The sequence below is a fragment of the Astyanax mexicanus genome, chromosome 11 (genome assembly GCF_023375975.1).
Source record: "Astyanax mexicanus isolate ESR-SI-001 chromosome 11, AstMex3_surface, whole genome shotgun sequence".
NCBI classification, from domain to species: Eukaryota; Metazoa; Chordata; class Actinopteri; order Characiformes; family Acestrorhamphidae; genus Astyanax; species Astyanax mexicanus.
In genome coordinates, this window is record NC_064418.1 from 30,603,178 (window position 1) to 30,628,683 (window position 25,506).

The 25,506-nt window shown below is 35.6% G+C and overlaps 1 protein-coding gene across 1 annotated transcript in view; it reads left to right on the top strand.

Annotated features, from left to right (window-relative positions):
• Window positions 1–7,587: 7,587 nt before the first annotated feature.
• myo3b (myosin IIIB) overlaps window positions 7,588–25,506 on the top strand; it is a 95,849-nt gene continuing 77,930 nt past the window's right edge. The window contains exons 1-13 of the mRNA XM_049485214.1: window positions 7,588–7,874; window positions 10,377–10,493; window positions 11,024–11,128; window positions 11,314–11,397; window positions 12,366–12,568; window positions 12,658–12,756; window positions 12,872–12,986; window positions 13,063–13,189; window positions 13,776–13,986; window positions 17,229–17,376; window positions 21,125–21,278; window positions 21,425–21,513; window positions 22,457–22,586. Of these exons, the coding sequence (XP_049341171.1) occupies window positions 7,626–7,874; window positions 10,377–10,493; window positions 11,024–11,128; window positions 11,314–11,397; window positions 12,366–12,568; window positions 12,658–12,756; window positions 12,872–12,986; window positions 13,063–13,189; window positions 13,776–13,986; window positions 17,229–17,376; window positions 21,125–21,278; window positions 21,425–21,513; window positions 22,457–22,586 (1,831 nt within the window). The 5' untranslated portion in view covers window positions 7,588–7,625. The remainder of the gene's footprint in view (window positions 7,875–10,376; window positions 10,494–11,023; window positions 11,129–11,313; window positions 11,398–12,365; window positions 12,569–12,657; window positions 12,757–12,871; window positions 12,987–13,062; window positions 13,190–13,775; window positions 13,987–17,228; window positions 17,377–21,124; window positions 21,279–21,424; window positions 21,514–22,456; window positions 22,587–25,506) is intronic.

Here is a 25,506-nt window from a genome sequence, read left to right on the forward strand (position 1 = left end):
CGTTCAAATAATTCAGAAATGTAAATGTTAATGAATACTGCATATACTACACTGTAAAACATTATGTACATTTTAATTTTTACTGTAGATGTGTATTGTAGGGAGTACACCCTAGCACCCTATGATGTTACATAGACTTAAATAATAGAAAATACAGAAATCCTAGTGATGGTAGGAATGCTAGTGAGGGTGATGTCGCTCAGCACAAGTCATCTGTGAGCTGATGTATTGGAACTGAATCGCTGCGCTTTCTTCCGAGCGCGCTGTGATGCTATTTGGCAATGGATGTGATATATGTTTTTTAATATATATATAATGCGAAACACTGCAAAACATGATTGGTAGGGTTATCTGACGTGGTCCATTCACACAGATAAGTTGTCCTTTTAGAGATTAGGAAGGTCAATAAGTCAACAGCTCTCTGTGTTGTCTGCTTCTTGACAAAAGCAGGGCTGTGGAGAGAGGATAAGGCTGTTTGTACTGGTTTCTATGGGAGAGAGAGTGTGTGTGTTTTTGTGTATGTGTGTGTGTCCAGTTTTGTCTTGTGAACCACTGCCCTGCTACAGTTTAGATCTAAGTCAGGCCACAGGAGGATGTTCAGGTGACTTATCGAAACCCTATTATATAACTTAGCATAAAAACTAATTTAGACATACTAATGACCTTATTTTATTCTGTTTAAACACTATATTTGATACACTTGTAATCGCTATTTAATTACTGTCTGTTTTTACTCTATTTTGCACAAATTTACAGGTGTTTGATAAAAGATTTTGAGGCACGTCCTTCGGTGACCCATCTACTTGAGCACCCGTTTGTCAAGCAGGCTCATGGCAAAGACACAGCTCTTAGGAAACAGCTATCTGCCCTCATACGGGAGCAGCAGGACATCGGCTGCAGGACAAAGACCAGGTATGTGCCTTATTCTTCAGTGTTCAGTCTGGAGACAAAACATACTATAAAACTGGTCTTGTCCCTTTTTGATTATTAAAAATTTGGTATTTGAAATATCAGAAGTTCAGAAGACAGAAATATCAGGATATATACCTAAAAATACAAAATGTATATATACCATATTAGTCAAAAGTTTGGGCACACGTTCTCATTTAATGTTTTTCATTTATGTCTTTATTCGATTGATTTTTTACATTGTAGATTAACATTAAAGATATCAAAACAATTGAATTGAATTGAAGTGTTTGTCCTTTACAATCCCTTGATCCAAACCCAACTGAGATGGGTGGTTTGGGATGAGTTGGAGCTTCACAGCTTGAAGGAAAAGCAGCATATAATATTCAGCACCTCCAGAAACTCTGTCAAGTTGCAGAGAAAACTATTCCAGGTGACTCTACCTGAGATTAAAATACCAAGAGTGTGCAAATCTGCTATCAAAGCTAAATGTGGCTACAAAACATTTTCTGATGTGTTTAACACCTTTTGTTTACTAAATAATTCCACATGTGTTCCTGTATTACATTTACAGTGTACAAAATCCTAATACGAAAGAAAACACATTGAATAAGACGAGGTGTATCCAAACTTTTGATTGGTACTATACAAATATATAAGAAAATAGAAAAGAAAAATAGAAAAGCACATGTCCTAAAGGAAACACAGGATGGTTGCACAGCTATTTTTTCCCACTGTTTGCTAATGTTTTCCAAGTGGTTGCTAAAGTGTTGCTAAGTGGTTGCTAAGTATTGCAAGGTCTGGTATACCAGGTGGTTTCTGTTGTTGTTGTCTACAGGATCTAGACAAAATGTTGATGTCCAAAAACATTTGGCTATATGGTTGTTTGCAAATGTGTTTTGCTAATTAAACTGTGTCCACAAACTTTTGGTTACATATAAGGTTCCAAACTGGATGCATTAAAGCTGCTTTATCCAGCAGCTCCTCCATACACATACAGTTTTTGAGAGCAATGGAGAGAAAGGGTGCTGTGTGCGTTTCCTTCTGGTGTGTGAGATGAAAGTAGAAGTTTAAAAACTATTTTTTTTTTTTTCCAAAACGATTTTTCATTTAAATGTTCCGATATTGATTTATATGAACCTGCAATCAATCTTTAAAATTAGGCTATTTTCTCTCTGTGGGCACATACAATTCTTTTCTTTTTTTTTATTAACTAGGTGTGTCATGATTCTCTAAGTCCTCGATTAGATTTTATTTTAGGGTCACGATTCGATTCGATTCTTGATCACTAAGGGGGCGGGGCCATGGCTGTCTAACACCTTCTCAGCACTCTAGTTAAATATTATGTAATAATTAACTTGCACCTATTGTCACACTTTCTCTAAAGGGTTAGAAGGTCCTCACTGCACAACACTGGTACATAGTGATATTAAACGGATTGTGCAGTGTAACAGTAATCAGTAAACAGTTGTTTTGCACATAGTAAACAATATACAGTAGTAATGCATATGTGTGAACAGTTATAAAGGTGTGGCACATAAGTAAACAGTAAATAGTAACATTGTATGAGTGTATTATTTGTAATATCTTTGTCATTTTTATTACTTATGCCTTTTATGTTAAAAGAAAATAGTTTAAATATATATATATATATATATATATATATATATATATATATATATATATATAGCTATGTATATTAATTCCTGTCAGCAGTGTGTGTTTAAATGTGCGTTAATAAAAAAAAAAAAACATCAGTTATGTTCAGGTTTTGATTGAGTTAACGATACAAAAAAAGGTCTTAAAAAGGGTCATCAGTGGTGACCTGATTCATGTGAGTTACATAAATATGCTTGATTTCAGTAGCCTGCACTGTTATTCCGGTACAGTGATATATAGGATGCTGTGTTTATGTATTTGACATTGCTATACTATGAATCTTCTGCATCTCAGCTTGACCTGGCTTGTGTTGAATCTCCTATAACCAGTAGGGGGCAGAATGCTCTCTCTTTGGGCTGTTTGCCCATATTTAATCAGTCAGTGCCTGTCTGGCTTCAGTGAAAGTGTGGATATGATGGGGTAGGGAAAGATTACAGTGACACTCATGTGATGTGAGTGATTTTGGATATAGACTTACATTAATGAGACAGTTAACAGTTATCACTGACTGGATCTGAAATCTGACTCAGTAAGCTTCAAACACTCGTATTCTGACAGGAAAGAAAAGTTTGGAATGTATTTACTTCTGTACGTTCACTGGAACTTAGTGAAAGTGATGTAAAACTGCTACAGTATATCTGTATCATGAAAATTCAATATCACACTATTTAGATTGTATACAATACAATATTTGTAAATTTAAATAAATCACTGTTTTCTTTATGCTAAATCCTGTTTTCACTGTATATTTTGTTCAGGTTTCCTCTCTTTTAGATAATACCAAAATAATCTGCTATAAATGTACTCCAGATAAATATTTCCAAATTACATAAACTATAATTAATTACCTATATGTTTTTATTTATCATATTTATCAATTTATGAAGCTAAAAATCCTTATTGTTTCATGACACCAATACAGATTCTGTAACTTGTTTGCACAAGTGTAGTTATGTAGCCTTGGATAATGAGTTTATTTCAGGATGTGAGGGGTTTAGTTTAGGTTGAGTGAACAAAGCTGAGACTAATACACTAGTCTGTCTGACCCCACATGACACACAAGTACTCAACAGGTACTTTTGTGGTGTTCTGCTATATATATATATATATATATATATATATATATATATATATATATATATATATATATATATATATATATATATATATATATATTGTTTTTGTTTTCTTTACAGTCAGGGAACACTTTCTGTGTGGCAAAAAAAAAACACAGATAACACAGATCCCATTGATTATTTTATCATTGTAGCTGAATGATGCTATCACTTTTTTGGTTGTGTAAAAGGAAATTTTTAGATATTTTTATCACTTTATCCCTCTGCTTGTCCTATTGAACTTTTCAATGGATGTTTCTTAAAAAAACTTAATTTATTATATTTGTTTATTGTTAAAAGGTTTTGGCATTATTCCAAAGAACATTTTTATCATCTTTATTTTTTATTTTTAAATGGCAATATCTATTTTTTTGTTATTTATATGTCTCATAGCTTTTTGAGATTTTTTTTTTTTATCCAAAACTATTTTAGAAATAGTTTTGATTAATTTATTCTTCAATGTGGGATGGATATTGTATGTTAAACCAACATAAAGTTATTCAAAAACAAACCAATGTAAATGCACACTACTAGGTTTCTATCCATAGTATAATTGTACATTATGATATGCTAGACAGAACATTTTTATAAACCATAATCAGGCCTGGATAATGCTTGAATTCTAACAACATTTGGTTTACAATAAATAACTCTCTGAATAAATAAGTTTGCTTAAAGAAAGAAATGCTTTAATTTATTCTCCTTCTGCTATTACTAAACACAATTCTGTTTGTGTTTACATAAATATAATACCATCTGTTGCAGTGTGACAAAAAGCTAATCAATAATTTTGAGTATATGTATGTATAAATGCTCTCAATTCACCCCCGAATTTGACATACTACAGTAACTGCTCAATCAAGTGAATAGGATAAACATGCAGTGAAGAACATTGGTATTTAAATAGTTTGAAACTGACACAAATAAATCCATATTTCCTGCTCTTTACTTACTTAAAAGTATTTTTTCTCAGTAGCATAGTCACTGTGACGTGTGGAGAAAAGTTTTGTGATATATTGATTATCGCTGAATCACAGGTTTGAGATATCACTATTATCATTAATTTACCACAGCTGAAATGTGCTGAAAAAACTTGAAAATGGGCCTTTAATTTAACCCTGTTAAAGGGGTATTTACATTTCCTGTATTTCTCTTATAGAAAACTACCTTGACTGTGTTTCTCTTAGAGAGAGAGAGAGAGAGAGAGAATAACAGCCAAAGAAAGGACCTAATGAGATTATGGGCTTCCAACAGAAAAGTGTCTAATCTCCCAGGTTAGTTACTGATGGTGAAGATCAGATTAAGAAATGAGGGAATAAAAGAGTGCTAAAGAGCTCACTCAGACACTGCAATGTGGTTGAAGGCCACTAGTGTGATGAGGAGTAGAAGAAGGCGTAGTCTCAGGGTGCGATCCCTACTGAAGAGAGCACGGTGCTGCAGATGGAGATGGTGAGTGGGTCTGCAGCAGGAGGACAGGGGCTACTGTCCTAGTTAACTGTGTGTGATGTATATGACCATATACCTTGTAGACCTAAAAACTTTTCTGTACCTCTGTCAATGTATGGAATCTATGTTAGTCTGTCATATAGATTATGTTTAGTCTGCAGGCAAATTTAATTTGTTTCTTAAATCAGATCTGTTAGTATGACTGTCCACACTGTTATTTGAAGGGATATATAGCAAAAATGTATCTGACTTTCTTCACTCTGGATTAAATGACAGCATTATTTGACTTGTTGTGAGTGATACAAATACAAGCGCATCTCAAGAAATTTGAATATCATTGAAAAGTTATTTTATTTTAGTAATTCAGTTCAAATGTGAAACTCATATATTATATAGATTTTTTTTTTATACACAGCGTGATCTATTTTATGTGATTACCGGTATTTCTTTTTTGTTGATGATTATGGCTTACAGCCAATGAAAACCCAAAAATCAGTGTCTCAGAAAATTAGAACATTGTAATATAAGACCAATTGGTACTTTTGGCAGGGTGGGCAGTGTGCCAAGTCCTGCTGGAAAATGAAATCCGCAATCAGCAGAAGAAAGCATAAAGTGCTGTAAGATGTCATCTGCTGGTGTTGGTCCACTGTGTTATATCAAGTTTAAAGTCAGTGTAGGAAAATCCTACAGCACTTCATGCTTGACTCTGCTGAAAACTTTTATGGAGATGCGCATTTCATTTTCCAGCAGAACTTGGCACACTGCCCACACTGCCAAAAGTACCAATATAATATATACAAAAAGTCTTATATAATATTCAAATGTTCTGAGAATATTGATTTTAGGGTTTTCATTGGCTGTTTTTTTTAATGCATCTGTATCTGTATCTCAAACATAACTGCTTACCATGTTTTGCAGCAATTATGATTCATAATTTTGTTTTTTTGTTAATGAGTGTAGAGTACAACCTGAATTTGCTAATTAAAGAATGTATATTATTTTGTCTATATTATTTTATCTTTTACATCAGGGGTCACCAACCTTTTTGAACCTGAGAGCTACTTCTTGGGTACCAATTAATGCGAAGGGCTACCAGTTTGATACACACTCGTGAAATTACAAATTTTCTCAATTTACCTTTAATTATATGTTATTATTAATAATTAATGACATTCATCTATGTGAAGACACAGATATCAATAGGCAACACTATTATTATAAATCTCTGCAAGTGTTTACATTTTATATTATATTTTAATATAATATTACATATTATATTAAATTATATTGTATAATAATATATAAACTATAGGCTATCTCTAAGCTAATATTAATGTAATATAATCTAAAATTACATCAATGCAACTGTGATTTAAAAAAAAAAAGAATAGCAACAAAAATGCTATTTTTAGACCAGGCCTGCGGGCTACTCATAAGGTCCTTGCGGGCTACCTGGTGCCCGCGGGCACCATGTTGGTGACCCCTGTTTTACATCAACCTTACTAACTTGCAAAACTGCTAATTAAAAACCTAAAGGAACTAAATTCAGATGCAAATATCTGCTAGATTTAGCAAAATAGTAGATAATGTAATGAATGTAAAATGATTTCTATGTATTATTTACTATTTTTCAGCATAGTATTGGACATTAGCCTCTCTCTCTCTCTGCTGTCTCTCTCTCTCTCTCTCTCCATCCCTCCCTCCTCTCTCTCTCACTCCTCTCACCACAGTCTAACACGTTGCTCAGGGCCTGAGGGCTCGATGCTGTGTGTGAATGGAGCAGCTGGTCCCTTGCTAACCTCTTGCTCCATAGGTCATAACATACAATGCAGGGGCAAAGTACTATCAAGTGCCGCTGCTACCTGCTATAATAGACTACAATCCCCAGAAGGCAAATCCACTCTCAGCTCTAATACTCAATTTATTGTAGGAAATCTGTGTATGATTGCCTGGAATTCTCTTCCAATTGAACCCATATTATTATTGTTGTTTTTACAGGCATGAACGGATCAATACAAGGAAAACACTACTCATTGAGAGCTGCCCTGATGATGACCTGGTGAACCTGGAGGTTTTGGATGAGGTTAGATTATTTTATAGTAAATATGCTGAATCATTATCTGTTTAGTTCACTTAAAAGTACACTCTGTTTATGATGCCATTATTCCTCTTGCATAGTTAATAGCATTCAAATCCAATGATTACTAAAAACATACTGCACTTCTATTTTTAATGCTTTTTACTTTCTTGACATTGGGTCCAAAAATGTGATGAATAGAGCAAATGCTCCAAAATTATTTCTGCTTACATTGACTGCCATTGAAAGTGTTTTTTTCTTTCTTCTGTAAACTTGCCATTTTAGAGACACAAGATTTTTTGAGTGACAGGGATTTATGTACATACAGTTCTGTATTTTTCGCACTATAAGGCACACTTAAAGTTCTTTAATTTTCCCAAAAATCTACAGTACACCTTATAATCCGGTGCGCCTTATGTATGTATTTAACCAGTCAGGTATTAAGGAGCAGTGAAGCCACTCTGCTGAAGAGAAGTGTTACACAGGAGTTTCAGTTTTGTTCTCCAGCAGTATTAGCATTAGCTGCCAACCGTGCTAAGCAAAGTGCTCTTTGGCCATACAGAGGTGAGGTATTATCGGCCTGTAGCGTGCTGCTGACTCCAGCTAGCACTGCTGAAGCAGCATTAGCATTAGCTGCTAACAACAGTGCCAGCTCTAGCTGTTCAGAGGTGAGTATATTGGACTTTAGCCTGCATGTTTACGGTGTTAAAACAAGCTACGTGGGACAAATCACTAGCTAATCTAGTGGTTAGCCGCTAGTGCTAATGCTCCAGCTTTAGAGGTAATCTGTAAATCTAAGTTTACTGTATACGGAAGCACTTTACTCACCCAAATAAGCGTTTTCAGGAGAGAAATCTGTGTAGATTAACATCCAGCCTTCGTTTGACTTGTCTGACTTATCTGAAATGTTTTTGTTAAGAATTACAGTTTCGTTTTCTTAGCTTAGCTTTATAGGTCTCACTACCTAGTGGCCAGACCTGCAGAATTTAGAAGTAAAACATGATGATGCCCCTGTTCCTAGTTACTAGTTACTAGTTAGGTAACAGCTTCAAAATGACCACAACTCTACACCTGTAGTTTTAAGGTGTTATTTTGTGATTAAAGCTGAAATAATGAATTTAACCTGGCAGTTAATAATAATAATAATAATAATAATAATAATAATAATAATAATAATAATAATAATAATAATAAAAATAATAAACTTTATTTATATAGCACCTTTCATACATAAAAATGCAGCCCAAAGTGCTTCACAATAAAATTAAATAAAACAGCAAACTGTAAAAGTAATATAAAACAAATAAAACAATTAAAAAGTAACAATTTATTAAAATAGTAGGAAATAACACATTTATATCAAAATAAAATATAGAATAAAATAAATGTAAACAAAAATTTAAGAATAAAAAGCACATCAATCAAATAAAAAAAAGTATAAGCAGAACAGAACTAGTTGAAAACTAAGCTAAACTGGAAGGTTTTTGGCTGCCTTTTAAAGCTATAACACTTGATGCCTGATGTATGAAGGTGCTAACCCATTAAGAGATTTATAAACAGTAAAATTGAAGAATGTTGAGAGTTAACATTTTTCAAACCACAGTGCCATGTCTGTACTACACAGTAAAATCTATAGTGTTAAAATCACAGTGTAAACATTTTTGACTCTCTGGGTGTTATCCTAACAACTCTTAGTGCTACAATTTACATAAAGTTGGAATTATTTGCCAGAGTTAACAAATTTCAACTCCTCCCAGTGTATTCTGTCTCCCAAGCTCCGCCTCCAAATTTTGCTACACTCAAAGTTCGTCAGCTGCCATTTTCTTTGTGATTCAGCGATAGCAGCAGGTGTGTCTTTTTCCCTCAAACTCTCCAATTTGATAAATAGGGATATTAAATATATTTTTTATTGTTTTACCGTGTATTAAATGTGTTTTTAATTCGAAATATTGTTTAAATGCATTTTCATTAATTCTGCACAATCCTTTTTGGGCTCCTTTAGTTAGTTAGTTAGCTAGCTAGCTAACCTAACTAACACTAGCTGAGGTGAAACTGAAAATTTCTCACATTAAACTGGCTGACTAAGCTAGCTGAGGAGAAGAATTAACATATGTTCTCTTAAACCACTAAACTTGCTCAGCTAGCTGATGTGAAATAGGGACTTACAAGAAACAGCTAACCTAGCGTTAGCAAGCTGACGTGAGGCGGAAGACTTCTCACAAGTTAAACAAAAAGCATAGAATTAGCTAGCTTTAACTTGGGTTAAATGGAGAACCACTTGCCAGAAAAGGCTAGGTTAGCTAACCTAGCTAGCTAGCTAGCCTTAGCTTACGTGAAATGGGAAACTTATCGCAAGAAACAACCTAAAGTTAACTAGCTAGCTAGCTAGCTGAGGTGAAATTGATAGTTCTTTCAGGAAAGCAACACTTGCTATCTAGCTAAATGACACGGTCGTTAAATTCTGCCGTTTGAAGTCCTATCATGTAGGTGAGCTAGACAACTTCTGTAGCTACCATTTAAGGTGGATTTTTTTTTCTGGTCCACCTTAAACTACTTATTTTTTATCTATGAATGTGTTTAAATATGCCTTTAAAATAAAAATACCAAGAACCTGAACAATTAAAAAGGATATGTTTTCGTCTTTATTTCATTTTCACTATTCAATGACATAAATACTAAGTTTAACACTTTAATAATTTAATTAATAATTTGCTATATCACTAATGAACAACACTAGCATACACTGCACAGTGTCATATTAACACTGAACATTTAACACTGCTATCAGTGTAAATTTTACTCTCTGTAGAGTGGGACCATATATGCTCTGAAGGAGTGTTAAAGTTAACTCTTTAGGTGTTGATCCAGCACTGCTAACTTTACTGTGTAGGAATATGTCAAAGAAGACATTACTACCCACAGTGCACGGTGTAGTAGGTGGTAATGATCATGACCAGCGGATTCTGGTTAGAAATGTCCATGCGAAATCACATACATACACATTCAATGCAGGAGAGCAGGTCAGGGCAGTGCAGCGTTCCTTCCCACAGCTTTCATGAGACATGGAAAGAATCAGTAGTCACAATGTTACTTTCTGATCAATGAAATGTTGCATGTAAATCTGTATATGATCTGATATTTAATATGTTTCTTGTTTATGTTTTACACAGGAAACTATAATCTTACATCTACAGAAGCGCTATGGAGATCTACAGATATACACCTATGTTGGAGACATCCTCATTGCTCTGAACCCGTTTCAGAACCTGAGCATTTACTCTCCGCAGGTCAGTGCAGTCAGACACAGCATGATTAACACACAGATTAGCCACAAACTCATCTACAATGATAGATCATTTACAGTTAAAACTGGCACAACTCCAACCTGGATTTTTTATTATTAGGGCTAAGTATTGAAATTCGATACCAAAACGGCACTGACCGAAATGTTTTGGTACTACCAAGTCTTTCTTTCTCTCTATATATTTCTTAAAAAGAAAAAAATATGGAGCCTCTCATGGTGCCAGTAAGAGAAAGAGATTACTCATGTTGGCTGTTAAATAAATACATTGTGTCAGAATAACTGTTGCTTTTTGTATTTTTTGGTTGCAATTTAGAAAAAAGTATAGAAAAAAGTATTGTTTGGGTATCGGTTTCGAATTCAAGGTGCCATATCGGTATCGCAAATTTTAAAACGATACCCAACCCTTATAATTATATTGTTCATGTGTACATTACAACGTATCAAATCAACTCTCCTATGTTTAGTTTTAAAGTGGTAAAGTTTTTTTGTGGTAACGTTTTGTACTCTCTGCAGTTCTCTAGGCTGTATCATGGGGCGAAGCGTTTGGATAATCCACCTCACATCTTTGCCACGGCGGATGCAGCCTACCAGGGCATGGTGACCTTCTGCAAGGACCAGGTATCTACCAGAAGTACTTTAGTCACATATGTATACAAGATCTACTGTATAGGTCATCTCTTTATATTTACATTGATTTAAATATTGCAAGGAGTATGTACTAACATATTTTATTAAGGACAATTAAATGTTTAAGACTGATATTGAGTCTGTTAATTTTGTCTGCTTTTTGTCTGTGGTTTCAGTGTATAATCATCAGTGGGGAGAGTGGTGCTGGTAAAACGGAGAGTGCCCATCTCATCGTCCAGCATCTCACATTTCTTGGAAAGGTATGACAGCTCATGACAGCTCATTATACCTATCATTATACCTATTATTATTCCCTTGCTCAGGATCAGTAACTTTAAAAAGCACTTACCAAAAAAAAAACTTAGATTTTTTACATTTCTACATGCTGTAATTTCGAAGATTTAATTATCCCATAGATCTATGGTGGGAAACTGTACTGAATTCCCCCAGTATCAGATTTAAACCTGCTTTAACTGGCCTAAACCAGTTCTTCACTTTCACTGTGCTAGCGTTCAGCCTCCCTTTCTCTCTTTCCCGCTCAGTAGAACTGTATATTACTCAACTGTTGTCTGTCTGTCACTTAGGAACACTTAGAAACTGCTGACAATATCTTTGCAACCACATGCGATACCATAGCAACTGCTTAGCGGTACCAGTCTAATAAATGTTTTTATCCAGCCCAGAAAGTGAATTTAAAGCCCATGTTCGCAACGACAAATATGTAATTAAGTTCCTTTTCTTTGATTGTAATACCATGATAATAACCCAATTGTAGTAATAGTGCAGTATAACTTATATTCTTAATTATAATAATTTGGTCATAACCATATCTGTAATCATTTACATATCTGCCTGAGACATAACTGCACACAGTTTTCCAGCAGTTGGATGCATTATATTGTTTGTCAATGAGTGTAGAAACTTGCCTGAACATATTAATTTGGTGAATAAATGGTGCATAATTATTAAATATTGAATAATTTTCCAAATTCAGTGAAGTTGATTGACCCCTTTCACACTTTCTCATGAATAAGTACTAGAATACACTTCTAGAACCGGTTTTAAAGTGTTTGCATCACATCTGTGCCCTGTACCTACATCTATATTAATAGTCACATGATTAGCCCTAAAATATGTCACACGATCAGCCCTAAAATAAAGTGTTTTAGGGTCTAGATATGTTAAACTAGTATTTTTTTCTGGAGCTCAGTTCTGAATGTATTTGCAGGCCAATAACCGAACACTGCGAGAGAAGATCCTGCAGGTGAACCCGCTGGTGGAAGCGTTTGGTAACGCATGCACGGCTATCAATGATAACTCCAGTCGCTTCGGGAAGTACCTTGAGATGAAGTTCACCCCCACGGGTGCTGTCATGGGTGCCAAGATCTCTGAGTACCTCCTGGAGAAATCAAGAGTCATCAAACAAGCCATGTGAGAATATTCAATTAGTGTTCCATCATCTCTTGCGCACTCAGCACTAGAAAGCCACTTTCTAATGATTTTCTTCATTTTTTTGGCAGAGGGGAGAAAAACTTCCACATATTTTATTACATATATGCTGGACTTTATCACCAAGAAAGCCTGAAGAAGTACAGACTGCCAGAGAAAACTGCTCCCAGGTTTGAAACTCTGGACATTGATGGGTTTTATTACAGCCCCAGTGCTTTTAAGTTTATAACACACCTCGTTTTTCAGGAATTGATTGTGTGTGTTTTATTTTCTTTTTTCTTTAAGGTACATAGACAGTGCAAATGGCAAAGTAATGCAGGACATTGTGTCCAGCAAGTTGTACAAAGAACAATTTGATGCCATTCAGGACTGCTTCCGCATTATAGGATTTTCAGAAGAGGTAACGTTTCTATAGATATTTTTAAATGATCATTTAAATCAGCTAGACTTTTTTTGTAATCCAATTTTTTTTATAGGAGGTGAACTCTGTCTACAGGATATTGGCGGCTATTTTAAATACAGGCAATATTGAGTTTACATCCATCACCTCTCAGCACCAAACTGATAAGAGTGAAGTGCCTAACTCAGAGGCCTTAGAGAACGGTAAGCATTCAGTAGTATCAGTGTAAATAGTACAGTACATATTGTACACACTGACATACTTGTTTTTACATATAGCATATTATATTATTTTAATATACCGCTCTGGAAAAAATTAGAGACTACCTAAAAATGATGAGTTTCTTTAATTTTACCAAATTAAAAACCTCTGGAATATAATCAAGAGTAAGATGGATGATCACAAGCCATCAAACCAAGCTGAACTGCTTGAAGTTATCCAAAGGCAGTGTGAAAGACTGGGGGAGGAGAACATGCCACAATGCATGAAAACTGTGATTAAAAAACAGGGTTATTCCACCATTATTTAAGGTCTGAAGGCTCTGCATATTTTTTGTTATTTTAGCCATTTCTCATTTTCTGCAAATAAACGCCCTAAATGACTATTTTTATTTGTAATTTTGTGAGAAAACTTGTCTGTAGTTTATAGAATAAAACAACAATGTTTATTTTACTCAAACATATACCTATAAATAGCAAAATCAGAGAAACTGATTCAGGAACTGAAGTGGTCTCCTAACCTTTTCCAGAGCTGTATATTAACATGCTTTCTAACTCTGGCTCCGTATAGCTGCTGCTCTGCTGTGCATTGGACCAGAGGAGCTGCAGGAGGCGCTGACCTCTCACTGTGTGGTGACACGTGGCGAGACCATCATCCGCACCAACACAGTGGACAAGGCTACTGACGTAAGAGACGCCATGTCTAAAGCTCTATATGGACGTCTCTTTAGCTGGATAGTGAACCGAATCAATGCCCTTCTGCAGCCTGACACCAACATGTGGTAAGTGCATCTAATAAAGCAATAATAAAACAATTCAAAACTAATATACAACTACATGAGTACAGAACTTTAACTTTTGACTTTGACTCTACATCAATTACCATGAGCATGTCATCTTATTGTAACTTTAAACATCAGAATTTCGATCTAAAGCTTTCACTATTTTTCCAACTGAAGCTTTTCTATCAGCAGAGCAGATAACAGGTCAGTTCTCTAAATAACTGGGATATTTTGATCCAAAGTAAATACTTAAAACACGTACAGAGATGCTTAGAGATGACTGCCCACACTCTTATACATGAGTATACAACTGTGACTGCAGACGCAATATTCCTTCACCATATAAACGATTCACAGACAGATCCTGCCTGTTTTTATTGAGCTACATTTGCACTAGACTGCTCCGCTACTAACTGAATCACAGCTTTTTCTGTACCATGCAGCTAATTGCAGTGATGACTTGTGATCAACAACAGATGTTATATATTTGTCACACCTTATTTGTCTCTTTTTTTATTACTTGCTTTGTATTTCCTCTTCCTGTCCTGCTTTCCAGCCTGTTGCTGTTATTTCCCCAGCCTTGTTTGTTTTCTTCCCCCATGTGCTTTTTAAGCTCTTTAAAGACATGGCCCTGTTTTGTTGTTGTATTGTCTCCAGCCTAGCCCCGCCCTCCCATCAGTGTTCGCGCTTGTGGATGTTTGTTACTCCGCCCCCTTGTTCTCTTCCCCATGTGTTCCTGGTCTCAGAGTGTGTATATATAGCGCCTTTGTTTCAGTGTTCCTTTGTCTGGTTTGTATTTGTATACACACACACAGATATATATATATATATATATATATATATATATATATACATATATATATGTATATATATATATATATATATTTATATATATATATATATATATATATATATATATATATATATAGATATATATATTAATGCTTGCTCATAGTTTGTTCTCTGTCTTAGTTTATTTCTTGTTGTCAGTTTATTTTTTAGTTTATTGTCTTTTAATTAGTTTCTTGTCAGTTAATTGTAGTCCAGTCAGTTTGTTTCTCTTGTTTTGTGTTTATTTTGAGTTGAGAGAACTGATAGTGCAGATAGTGCAGCATCTATCTCTCTGTCTGTCTGTCTGTCTATCTATCTGTTTTCTAAAATATTTTCTAAAATATTCCACCAAATATTGGCGACTTATACTTTGTTCTTAATATTTGAACAGTATCATATGTAACATAACTTAGCTTGAAATAATTGGCATATTTAGTTTTTTTTGCAATAAAATACAATAACAGGCAGAATCATAAGGTACACTGTCAAAAAAACAGTACAAACCAACACAGAGCTTAAAAACCCTCGTCACTGGAAAGGTACTTGCAGACAGACGCAAACGTAAATTCGAACTGAATCTATTGATTTAATACAGTGTTTTGATACACTGCTTTAAAGTCTGTTTCATAAAAAGTCATGTGACTGTCCCAAAATCTGTCCCATCATGTCACACAGTTTCAAATATTTTTGTGCATTTTGGTACTCGCCTAAATGCAAGCCGCTGACCTGAGATCAGAATGTTTTGGCCCCCAATGTTTCTAAGTGAGATTTGAAAAATCTTGTCTCTGATCTCACATGAAAACTTTTCCACACTTTAAAAGAAAGTGCAAAGCATTTGTTTTTTTTTGTTTTTTTTTTGTGGAAAAAAATTACACACATGTTGCTTTATTATATATTGCTCATAATTTGTCAAGTTGTCATTAGCATTTGTGAAATGGAAGGATCTCAAAAAAGACCTTGCTGTTGAGCCAAACCAGTAAAAGGCCTAATTACTCACCAGATATCACTATGGTGGGTGATGACTGAAACATCTTACAATATCAAATCTTTTTCAGAATCAAATGGTTCATTTGACTCAATCTCACAAAGAAAGAAAACAGAGAAAAGGTAAATAAACAAAATAAACTGGATGCAAAACAAAAACTGATCACAAATCAAGACTAGAAAAGAAAGGAACGGACAAGCAAACCGAGCTTACAATCACTATGAACTGACGACTAACACACAAGATCAGACATAGAACACCTGAAGAAGATAACAAGAAGGTTGAGTAACAAGTGAGACGCAGGAGGAAACACTAAAGATGAGGCAGGGCTAGAGCAGTGGATACAAGGGAGGAGACAAGAGAGAAACAAACAGAGCCATGTTCTTAAACAGGAAAAAAGTGTCACACTTAAGGACTATGTTATACCTTTATACAGTTTGTACATTAAGGCACCTTAAAGACCATAAGGAAATATTGTGCATTTAATTTCCTCATTCTTTTTGTACAATAACTATTTTTACAGATTTTAAATGATTCTTTTTTTTTACTTTAAAATGCATCTACACAAAATGAGATGCATGTATGCATGCACTGTGTTACGCAACCACAGAATGCCATTTTGGTCCAAGCAAGCTTTTACAAACCAGAAATTTTATTCTGTGTCAATCATATGTAAAGTTCTAAATACATATAATTAGGCAGAAACTGACATCGACTTGATATTCAGAAATGTGCAGCGTAGTTGAATGACAGATATTTATGTGTTTGCCTAATGTTGTTTTCTGGCTCTTCAGATCTTCCCAGTGTTGAGTTTGTATGCACAGTCGCTCCATTTTAAAGGTGACCTCCAAATCGGCCAGCACAGGCCGCAGAATATTAATTGCCAGAGCAAGACAAGAAAAGTGCAGTGGAAAAAGAGGTTTCTATAAATTTTTGATATGGAGTTGCATTGAGAAAATAATATTCAGATGATTAAAAAGACTTCAGAGAAAGAGTAAAAGGCAGTTCATTGATCCAAGAGAATCCCTTCAGATATCCACATTTGGACCTGTCAGACACTCTGATGCCTTTCCATTCCACTGCACCCCATCCAAATACAGCCGTTTCCACTCCAATCAGCCGTGTTTCAACATTATTGCCACTAATAACCTGTTAACCCTGGTAGAAGGTGACCTTTTAAAATTGTCTGAATCACTCTGAGGTAGGTGTCTGTGTGTTCAGTTCAGTCAGAGTACAGACAGTTTCTATTCAGGTCATATTACGTTCATATAAATCCACTGTGTTTATCATATAAATGTACATGTTTTTGGATATAGAGTGTACAGTAATAATAATAGAGTGAGTGTATTACTGAGAAGTATACAGGGTGTATATAGGATGTATTGCTGGAAAGTAATGCCTGTTTCCTCTCTCTCTTTTTTTAAAGTGCATCAGAGAGTGGAATGAATGTGGGCATTCTGGACATTTTCGGCTTCGAGAACTTCAAGAAGAACTCATTTGAGCAGCTGTGCATAAATATTGCCAACGAACAGATCCAGTTCTATTTTAATCAACACATCTTCGCTCTCGAACAGGTGAGACATGAACTGCAGGAAATAATTTTAAATATCATCATACATACATTACAATCAGTCTAGCAGGCTGGTAATAGGGGTTAGAGATATGGCGCAAAAAAATATTGTGATATTTCAGGGTATTTTTACGGCAATAATATTCTCAACACTGAAGTTATTTTAAGAAAACACTACTGCAACAAAATTAATATATATAAAAAAAATTACATTTTATTTGACATAACTCACCCATAACTAAGATATTCCAACATGATACTAATAATGCCCTCCATATATGTAGGGTTGAAGTGAAATAAATGATAGTGGTACGTTTAATGGTAACTGAAACCAGTGTGATTTTTCAGCAAAATAAGTTGTACCCTGATGGCCCTAAAATAATATCATATATTATTATCATCAATGTAATCAATATAAATATTACATCATCAATATAATGTTTCAGGGTATTTTTCCAATAACAGTATTCATTTGTCAATATTATTGTGTACAATACAATATAGCTATATAGTACTGTATTTTTCACACTATAAGGCGCACCAGATTATAAGGGTAGCAATCAATAAACATCTATTTTCTGGTTTGTTTGCATACATAAGGCACACTGGATTATAAGGTGCTTTATATGACACTAGTAAGGAACAGGGGTGTCGCCATGTTTTCCTTCTAAATCACCCAGCGGCAAGATCTGTAAAGCTAAGCTAAGTTAAGTAAACAAAACTGGAAAAAAAAAATTTCTTTAAAAGTCAAGTGAGAGAAGATTTCTCTCCTGAAAACTGTTTATTTGGCTGAGTAAAGTGCTTTCATTTATTTACAGTAAGCTTAGATTTCGAGATTCCCACTAAGGCTGGAGCATTAGCATTAGTAGCTAACCTCAAGCGCAAGCCATGGTTAGCGGCTAACCGCCACCCAACAGAGCTACACTGAGGAACCCTGAGTGTTCCCTTAGCCCAGGGCGATATTAGCTAGCGATTCGTCCCACATAGCTTATTTTAATACTAATACTGCTCCAGTTTTTAGTCTCGGTGCTGGAGAACTAAACTGAATCTCCTGTATAACCCTGTGCTTTACCAGAGTGGCTTTACTGCTCCTTACAACCTGATTGGTAAAATTTATACATACGTTTACTAGGGTTGTAGCGGTAACCGGTTTCACGGTATACCATGGTATTAAAATGCACGGTTATCATACCGTGTGTGTTTGCTTATTACCGGTAAAACGCAAGCCAGCGGACAAAATTAACCCGCGCATGCGCAACTCTGCTCCGCTTCAGCTACTCAGCACACAGCGGTGAGAACAGCAGAAAGTGCATCAGACTAAGCAAATCTCCGTCCGCCTAAAAAAAAGGCTAAACTAAAATCAGCAGTGTGGGACTATTTCAGAGACCCGCCGAACGCACCCGAGGATGGTTATCCGATTTGTAATCAATGTGGCCATAAAGTCACAGCTAAAGGGGGACATACGTCAAACCTGTTCTCCCGTCTCCGAGAACACCACCCCGCCGTGCAGCGCAAAGTATGTGTTGAGTTTATAATTTTAATCTGAACCTAAATAAAACCTCTTTGTAGTCGTGCACAACTCCTGCGGTAAGCGCCCGCAAAAGCGCTGAGTTATCCGAAATGTGGGCACTCAGGTGCTGGCGTGAAGTGCGTGCTGCGATGGATTCACGTGTCCGTGTAAAGGTCCTGGCCGGACTGGATGTGAAAGACGCCATTCATTTACATGCGTTCATTTTCTGAAATTCTGTTTTTCATATGTTAAAACCAGACTCGGTGTGAACGCCTTAAAATAGAAATCTCTATTGTGAGGATCATGTCAGAAATAAATCCCCTCTTTCTGCAGTATCTGGTTATATACCAACTTGGCAGTAAAACGGACGTTTACAACAGTCGTTGATCAGACACTGACCCAGGCTCAGTTTATCAGATATTAAATAATTTAAACCTAAATAATTGTACTGAATATTTTAAATACAGAATCTTTACTTCTTAGAGGACATGTAATGTGTGTAACGTGTGTGTATGTGTGTATATATATATATATATATATATATATATATATATATATATATATACACACTCCTAATGCCCTTAAGAGTAGTGGAAAAACCTGGTTTCCTTCACCTGATGGTGTACAGCTTTTTTTTTTAAGGAGACATTAAATTTATAATTGTTCCAGGTTTCTACAATAAATCGTTAATTGAACAATAAACCTTTGTTGTAATTTCTTTAAGGGTCAGTTTAATATTATATGTAACAAACTGTGATATCGTGATAGCCGTGATACCACGGTATTTTCTGAGACGGTTATCATACCGTGAAAATCTCATACCGTTGCAACCCTAACGTTTACACAGTTGCAAATGTAAAATAAATCAGTTTATTGTGCCAAATGTACAAACAGTGCAACAACCAAACAAGAACATTTTACATAGCTCCATGTGACAAATACAAGAAGCTTCATTATGACTCCTCCAGACATACCCCTGATCCACAGGCATGAAAAAAAGGTCCAGGTTTGCTTCATCACTGAACAAACAGGATCTTTTACCTGCTTGTGCAGAAGCGTCCCCTAGTGTTCTGACTATAAAAAGTAGAATAAAAATGAGCATAAACTTGGATCTTCTTAAAAGGGGTTAAAACAAAGCTGGAACTTATTAGGTATATGTGGATCAGCTCTATGCCTGGAGGCAGAAGAATAAAGCATACAGCTAAAAGAACACCCAGTCCACAGTAAAGCGCAGTGTTCTGGAGCTGATTTGCGTCCTCTGGCACTAGAAACCTGCAGGGTGGTGTTCAATCACATCCTTGGTGAAAATTCTTCATTATTAGACTTTCCATAGGCTTGGTTTCAGAAGAAGTCCTGGAAGATTCTTAGAAAACAATTAATAGGATTTGAAGAGAGCAGTTATTTTATGGGACGCAAAATATTTTGCCGGGTCTATTCAGTAGTAATAAAGTGCTGCAGGGGAGTAATTTATAAAATTAAAAAAACACTGCATTTGGAAGCCAAAATAGTCCAGTAATTCAGTTAGTGGTTGCTAATGCCATATTTACTGAGGGATTCATTTGTTTTAGCTTATCATCTTGTCCGTTAGGGAAGTGTGTGTGTGTGTTTGTGTCTGTAGGTCTGCGTGTGTGTGTGCATGCAGGCGGGTGGGTTTGTGAAAGCATTTGGCCTGGCAGGCCGGCTGCATAATTTCCCTCATTACTAACAGCAGCATTAGTGAGCTTCATTATAGAGCTGAATGGGAATGAGATTTAACACACACTGCTCCTCCTTAATGATAAACACAGCACCGCTATTCCACCGCGCTGATTAAAACATGAGGGTGGGTTAAAGCCGCCAGTCACGATTCGGCTCCAGAAGATTATGTTGAAAGAAATGTATTTGTTTGCATAATCTTCTTGCGCTGGTTTGACATTAGTCCCTCTGTGAGCCGACCCCTCTGTTTAGTGAATCTGATTTTTGTTTGGGTTCAAATAAGTTGTATTTCCTACTCTTCTGCTCTGTGTACGAGAGTGTACTCTAGTGATGTGTACAGGTGTGTTTTGATTATTGGGTAAATCTATACCCTATTAGGAATTTCATTTAAATGAAAATGTCAGGATCTTATAATAAGAAATCGACTGAATGAATGAAAAATGAGAGCTGAATTCTGTTCAGTCAAGCCAGCCAAACACAGCACCAGTATGAAGATGCTCATGTCTGACAGCTAACATTGTGTGTGTCTGTGTGTGTTTTTTCTCAGATGGAATATCAGAGTGAAGGTGTAGATGCCAGTCTGGTGGAGTATGAAGATAACAGGCCCATCCTAGACATGTTCCTGCAGAAGCCCATGGGGCTGCTCTCCTTGCTGGACGAGGAGAGCCGCTTCCCTCAGGCTACTGATCAGACGCTCGTTGGTAAAAGAGCCTTTTTCTACTTGTTGCATTCGTTGTTGTAGATGTACGTGTGTGTGTGTACTAAAGGTAACTAAAGGTCAGAATACTACACTGAGTCATATGAAATAAATCATCCATGCTTTTTGTTTGTTATTCTGTTTCTCAAGACAAATTTGAAGACAATCTGCGCTACAAGTACTTCTGGAGACCAAAGCGTGTGGAGTTATCCTTTGGAATACAGCATTATGCTGGAAAGGTAATCATTTAAAAATGATAAGTGTCTTTGATTTTACCAAATTGAAAACCTCTGGAATATAATCAAGAGGAAGATGGATGATCACAAGCCATTTAAACCAAGATGAACTGCTTAATTTTTTGCAGCAGGAGTGGCATAAAGTTATTCAAAAGCAGTGTGTAAGACTGGTGGAGGAGAACATGCCAAGATGCATGAAAACTGTGATTAAAAACCAGGGTTATTCCACCAAATATTTATTTCTGAACTCTTAAAACTTTATAAATATGAACTTTGCATTATTTGAGGTCTGAAAGCTCTTTTTTATTATTTCAGTCATTTCTCATTTTCTGCAAATAAATGCTCTAAATAACAATATTTTTATTTGGAATTTTGGAGAAATGTTGTCTGTAGTTTATAGAATAAAACAACAATGTTCATTTTACTCAAACATATACCTATAAACAGCAAAATCAGAGAAACTGATTCAGAACCTGAAGTGGTCTCCTAATTTTGTTACAGAGCTGTATTCATATTAATTTTTTATTTAGTCTTGACCTTTTAAGGTCTAAACCAAAATAGCAGGTGTGAAGCAGGTGCATTGGATCATAGCCTTGATCAAAGAACCAAAATTTGACCCAAGCAAAATTCAGTTCAATTTAACCATGGTCTGGTTTATCTGCACTGTAGAAACAATTTTAATTGATTCAGGCATTCAGACTAATTACAGAAGCTGACGCAAGCTGTATTCATCCATTAAACAATAGAAGAAGAAAAACAGCTAGCTAATGATGATTTGATCAACACTGACGTTCTGTGTCAGATGTTTCTCTACACCAGACCACTAACTTTAGTGTAGGTCACTATTTGCAAAAATAGAAGGAATTGTAATTTGAAGTACACAAAGTATAAATAAAAAAACGCTATATAATGTTATAATAATCTGTCTATCTCTATGTATCTGTAGGTGTTATATGATGTAAATGGTTTCCTTGAGAAGAACAGAGACACACTCCCAGCAGACATTGTGGTGGTTTTGAGAACATCAGAAAACAAACTCTTGCAGCAGCTCTTCTCCAGTCCGCTCACTAAAACAGGTAAGGCCTAGAGTTACAGCCCACTGATATATTAGCATAAACTGTAAAAGTGTTTGGAGTTATTCACACTTATCTCATCTCATCTGAAGTAATTTCATTATTAAAAGTATTTCCAAAAAGTTAAAATCTTCTATGTTTGAGTCCTGCGTGTTCTGGTGGTTTTCAGCTCAAACAGCAGGAGAACCATAGAAAACAGTGCACTGAGGAAATCACTCCCACAGTTTAAAGGTGTCAGGATGTAGCATTGTATATGGGCACAGTTGTTGTCCTTGAGTTTATCTCTTTTGTAATGAATTGTTTTGATGTAACACCGTTTATTCATGTGCAATCATTTCACACCTCCTAATCCTGAAAGCACAGTCAGAGCACTATTCTCTTTGGCAGCATTTTTCTCTGTATGTTAACATAATCACCACAGTCACTGATTCTTACACCTCTCTCACACCTCTCATTGGGTCAACAATGCTACTCACTGATCATTTGTGAGTCAGCAGGGTTCCGGATGGAACACACTCTTAATAGGATTGTAAACTTTAGCTTAGAATAGCTTTTTGGTCATGTGGATGACTTCAGGTGATATTAAAAGGATCAGGATGGATATATCATTGGAACATGCCTTTTGTAGGGATTGCTGTTTTAATTGGCAACCAAAATTGTAGAGAATGATTGACAGAGTATGCATGGAGTGCTGACAAATGCTGTGTTCAAATTTTACTTTCTACTCATCAATATCAATTAATTAAAAAAAAGTATTCAGGTTGTAGCAGTTTACTAATCTTTTATCAAACGGATGTTTCTTGCTAAAAATACATGCATAATAACTGTAGCTGAGCTAATTTCTCCTTGGCACTTGTTGTTTAGCAAAAGCTAGCTGAATTTTTTGACTTGAGCAGCAGCACTGAGGTAATTTATGACTGGAATAGCACTGCTAAACTGAGGTGATAATTAGTGTTAAATGTATTTTGATTTGTTGATATGTCTAAAGAGGTGTAAAGGGGAAGAATTGCTTGACAAATATTTCAAAAGTGTGTTTTTGTAGGGGTGTGCTGAGATCTTGTGCCACAAGATTAAAACTGCACAATATTTCTTGTCAGGTGTTAAACGTTTTTTAAGCACAGGTAACCAAAACAAATGTTTGACCACGTTCTGAAGAGACTCATGTGAAAGAAGTGGGACTGACATCCATTACAAGATGATTGCTTACAAAATAGAAAAAAAAAATGTGCAGCTTCAGTTTCAGTCAAAAACATTATTTTCAATCATATATTTCAACTTTGATATATATATATTTCTTTTTATTTATCTATTTATTTTTTGTTAAAATCTCTGCTCATTTCTTCTCGTAAGATCCCACACCCCTATAGTTTTGTAGTTGCTCTTTAAAAAAAAAAAGCAAGAAAATTAAAGTTATTAATTTTGTTTATGAAAACCTTCCTTATCTCTTTAATTGTTTTCATGTTACACTGTTTATTCATGTGGAATCGTTTGATACCTCCTAATTCTGTTCTTTTGAATCCAGTTTAGTGTCTAATTTTGTCTTGTCTCGTGAGATGAGTGTCTTGCCGCACAACTATATTTTTGTAATTGCTTTTAATTTTAAAAGGGGGACAATTGAAATTATTAATGGAATTTATATTCCAGTTCTGGCCACAGAAAAACAAATTTCTGTGAATCTATAATAATTTTGCGCACTTTCTAGTGAATTTCTGTCACTTAATGATAAAATGGCGAAATGGTGAATGTTTGGTATGGACTGTAAAGTGTGTATATCACCTGGTCTGTCTGTTTAAGCCTCTCTCTCCTTCACTCTCTCTCCCTCTCTCTCGTGCTCACTGTGTGTCTTTCTTTTTCCATTGTATTTCATTACAAATCTCTCTCCTCCTTTATCTCTTGTGTGGCTGATCTCTGGGTGGAGGAATGGAAGGATGGTAGAGAATATAAGGCTGGAAGAAAAGGAGGATCTGTTTTTATTTTCGCTAAGCTGTCCCTCTCGCTTTCCCGCTGTTTTGCCGCTATCTCGCGCGATTGGGAAGCGGCGTTTGGGATATTCCTGCGATAAGGTTCTCAAATACCCAGCGGATGAGACGGCGCTATTTAGAGCTCTTCTAAAGCGCACGCAACTCCTCTACCCTCCTCATTGTGCTGCTAGCGAGGCGCTTAAGAAAGCCTGGGACTAGGTAGGCAGGCAGGCATCGGCCAGTAGACTTAGTGAAGGAAACGGGGGCAAAGTGGTTAATTATGAGAGGTTATTTCACATGCCTCCTTAGATAAGCCATTGTTTGGTTCCTTTCTCCTTTCAGTTACCCGTAAGTGTGTTTTCACTGAGCAGAACTGAAAGCGTTAAGAAGGAAGACGAAGGGTGTTTTAAAAAGACTGACCGACGTTGGCCTCTATTAGCAAGGCACGTGTTTTCCTCCTCTTAATGGGTTGGAGAAAAAAATGTGTCTGTGTTGACTTTTAGTAACTGTGGATGTGTGCAGGTGTGAGTGTGAGCATGATTATGCATATGTGTTCAGCAGGAAGTAACACACTGATGTTTAGCTACTATTTTAGACACTTCTTTATAGATAAGCAGAAAAAAATTATTGATATGTCAACAAAACAAACACTAAGCATCATATGCTTAGGAGTTAAGAAAATCCAGTAACGAAAGTCATAAAAGTAAAAAAAAAAAAGAGTTAAAATAAGTTAAAGTGAGTAAACAGTCTAATAATACTGAGATACATTACATTTTTTACATTAAATTAAATTTGCCAGACACCTTTGTCCAAAGCAACGTATAATTATGTACATAAAGTTCAATGTAAAAAAAAAACAAAAGAACATTTTAGATAGGGTCTAAAGGAGGTCAAAGAGGAATAGTGAGATAGAGGAGGAAAGGAGGGAAAAAAGGAAATGAGGTTAGAAGTAGTCAGTTAGT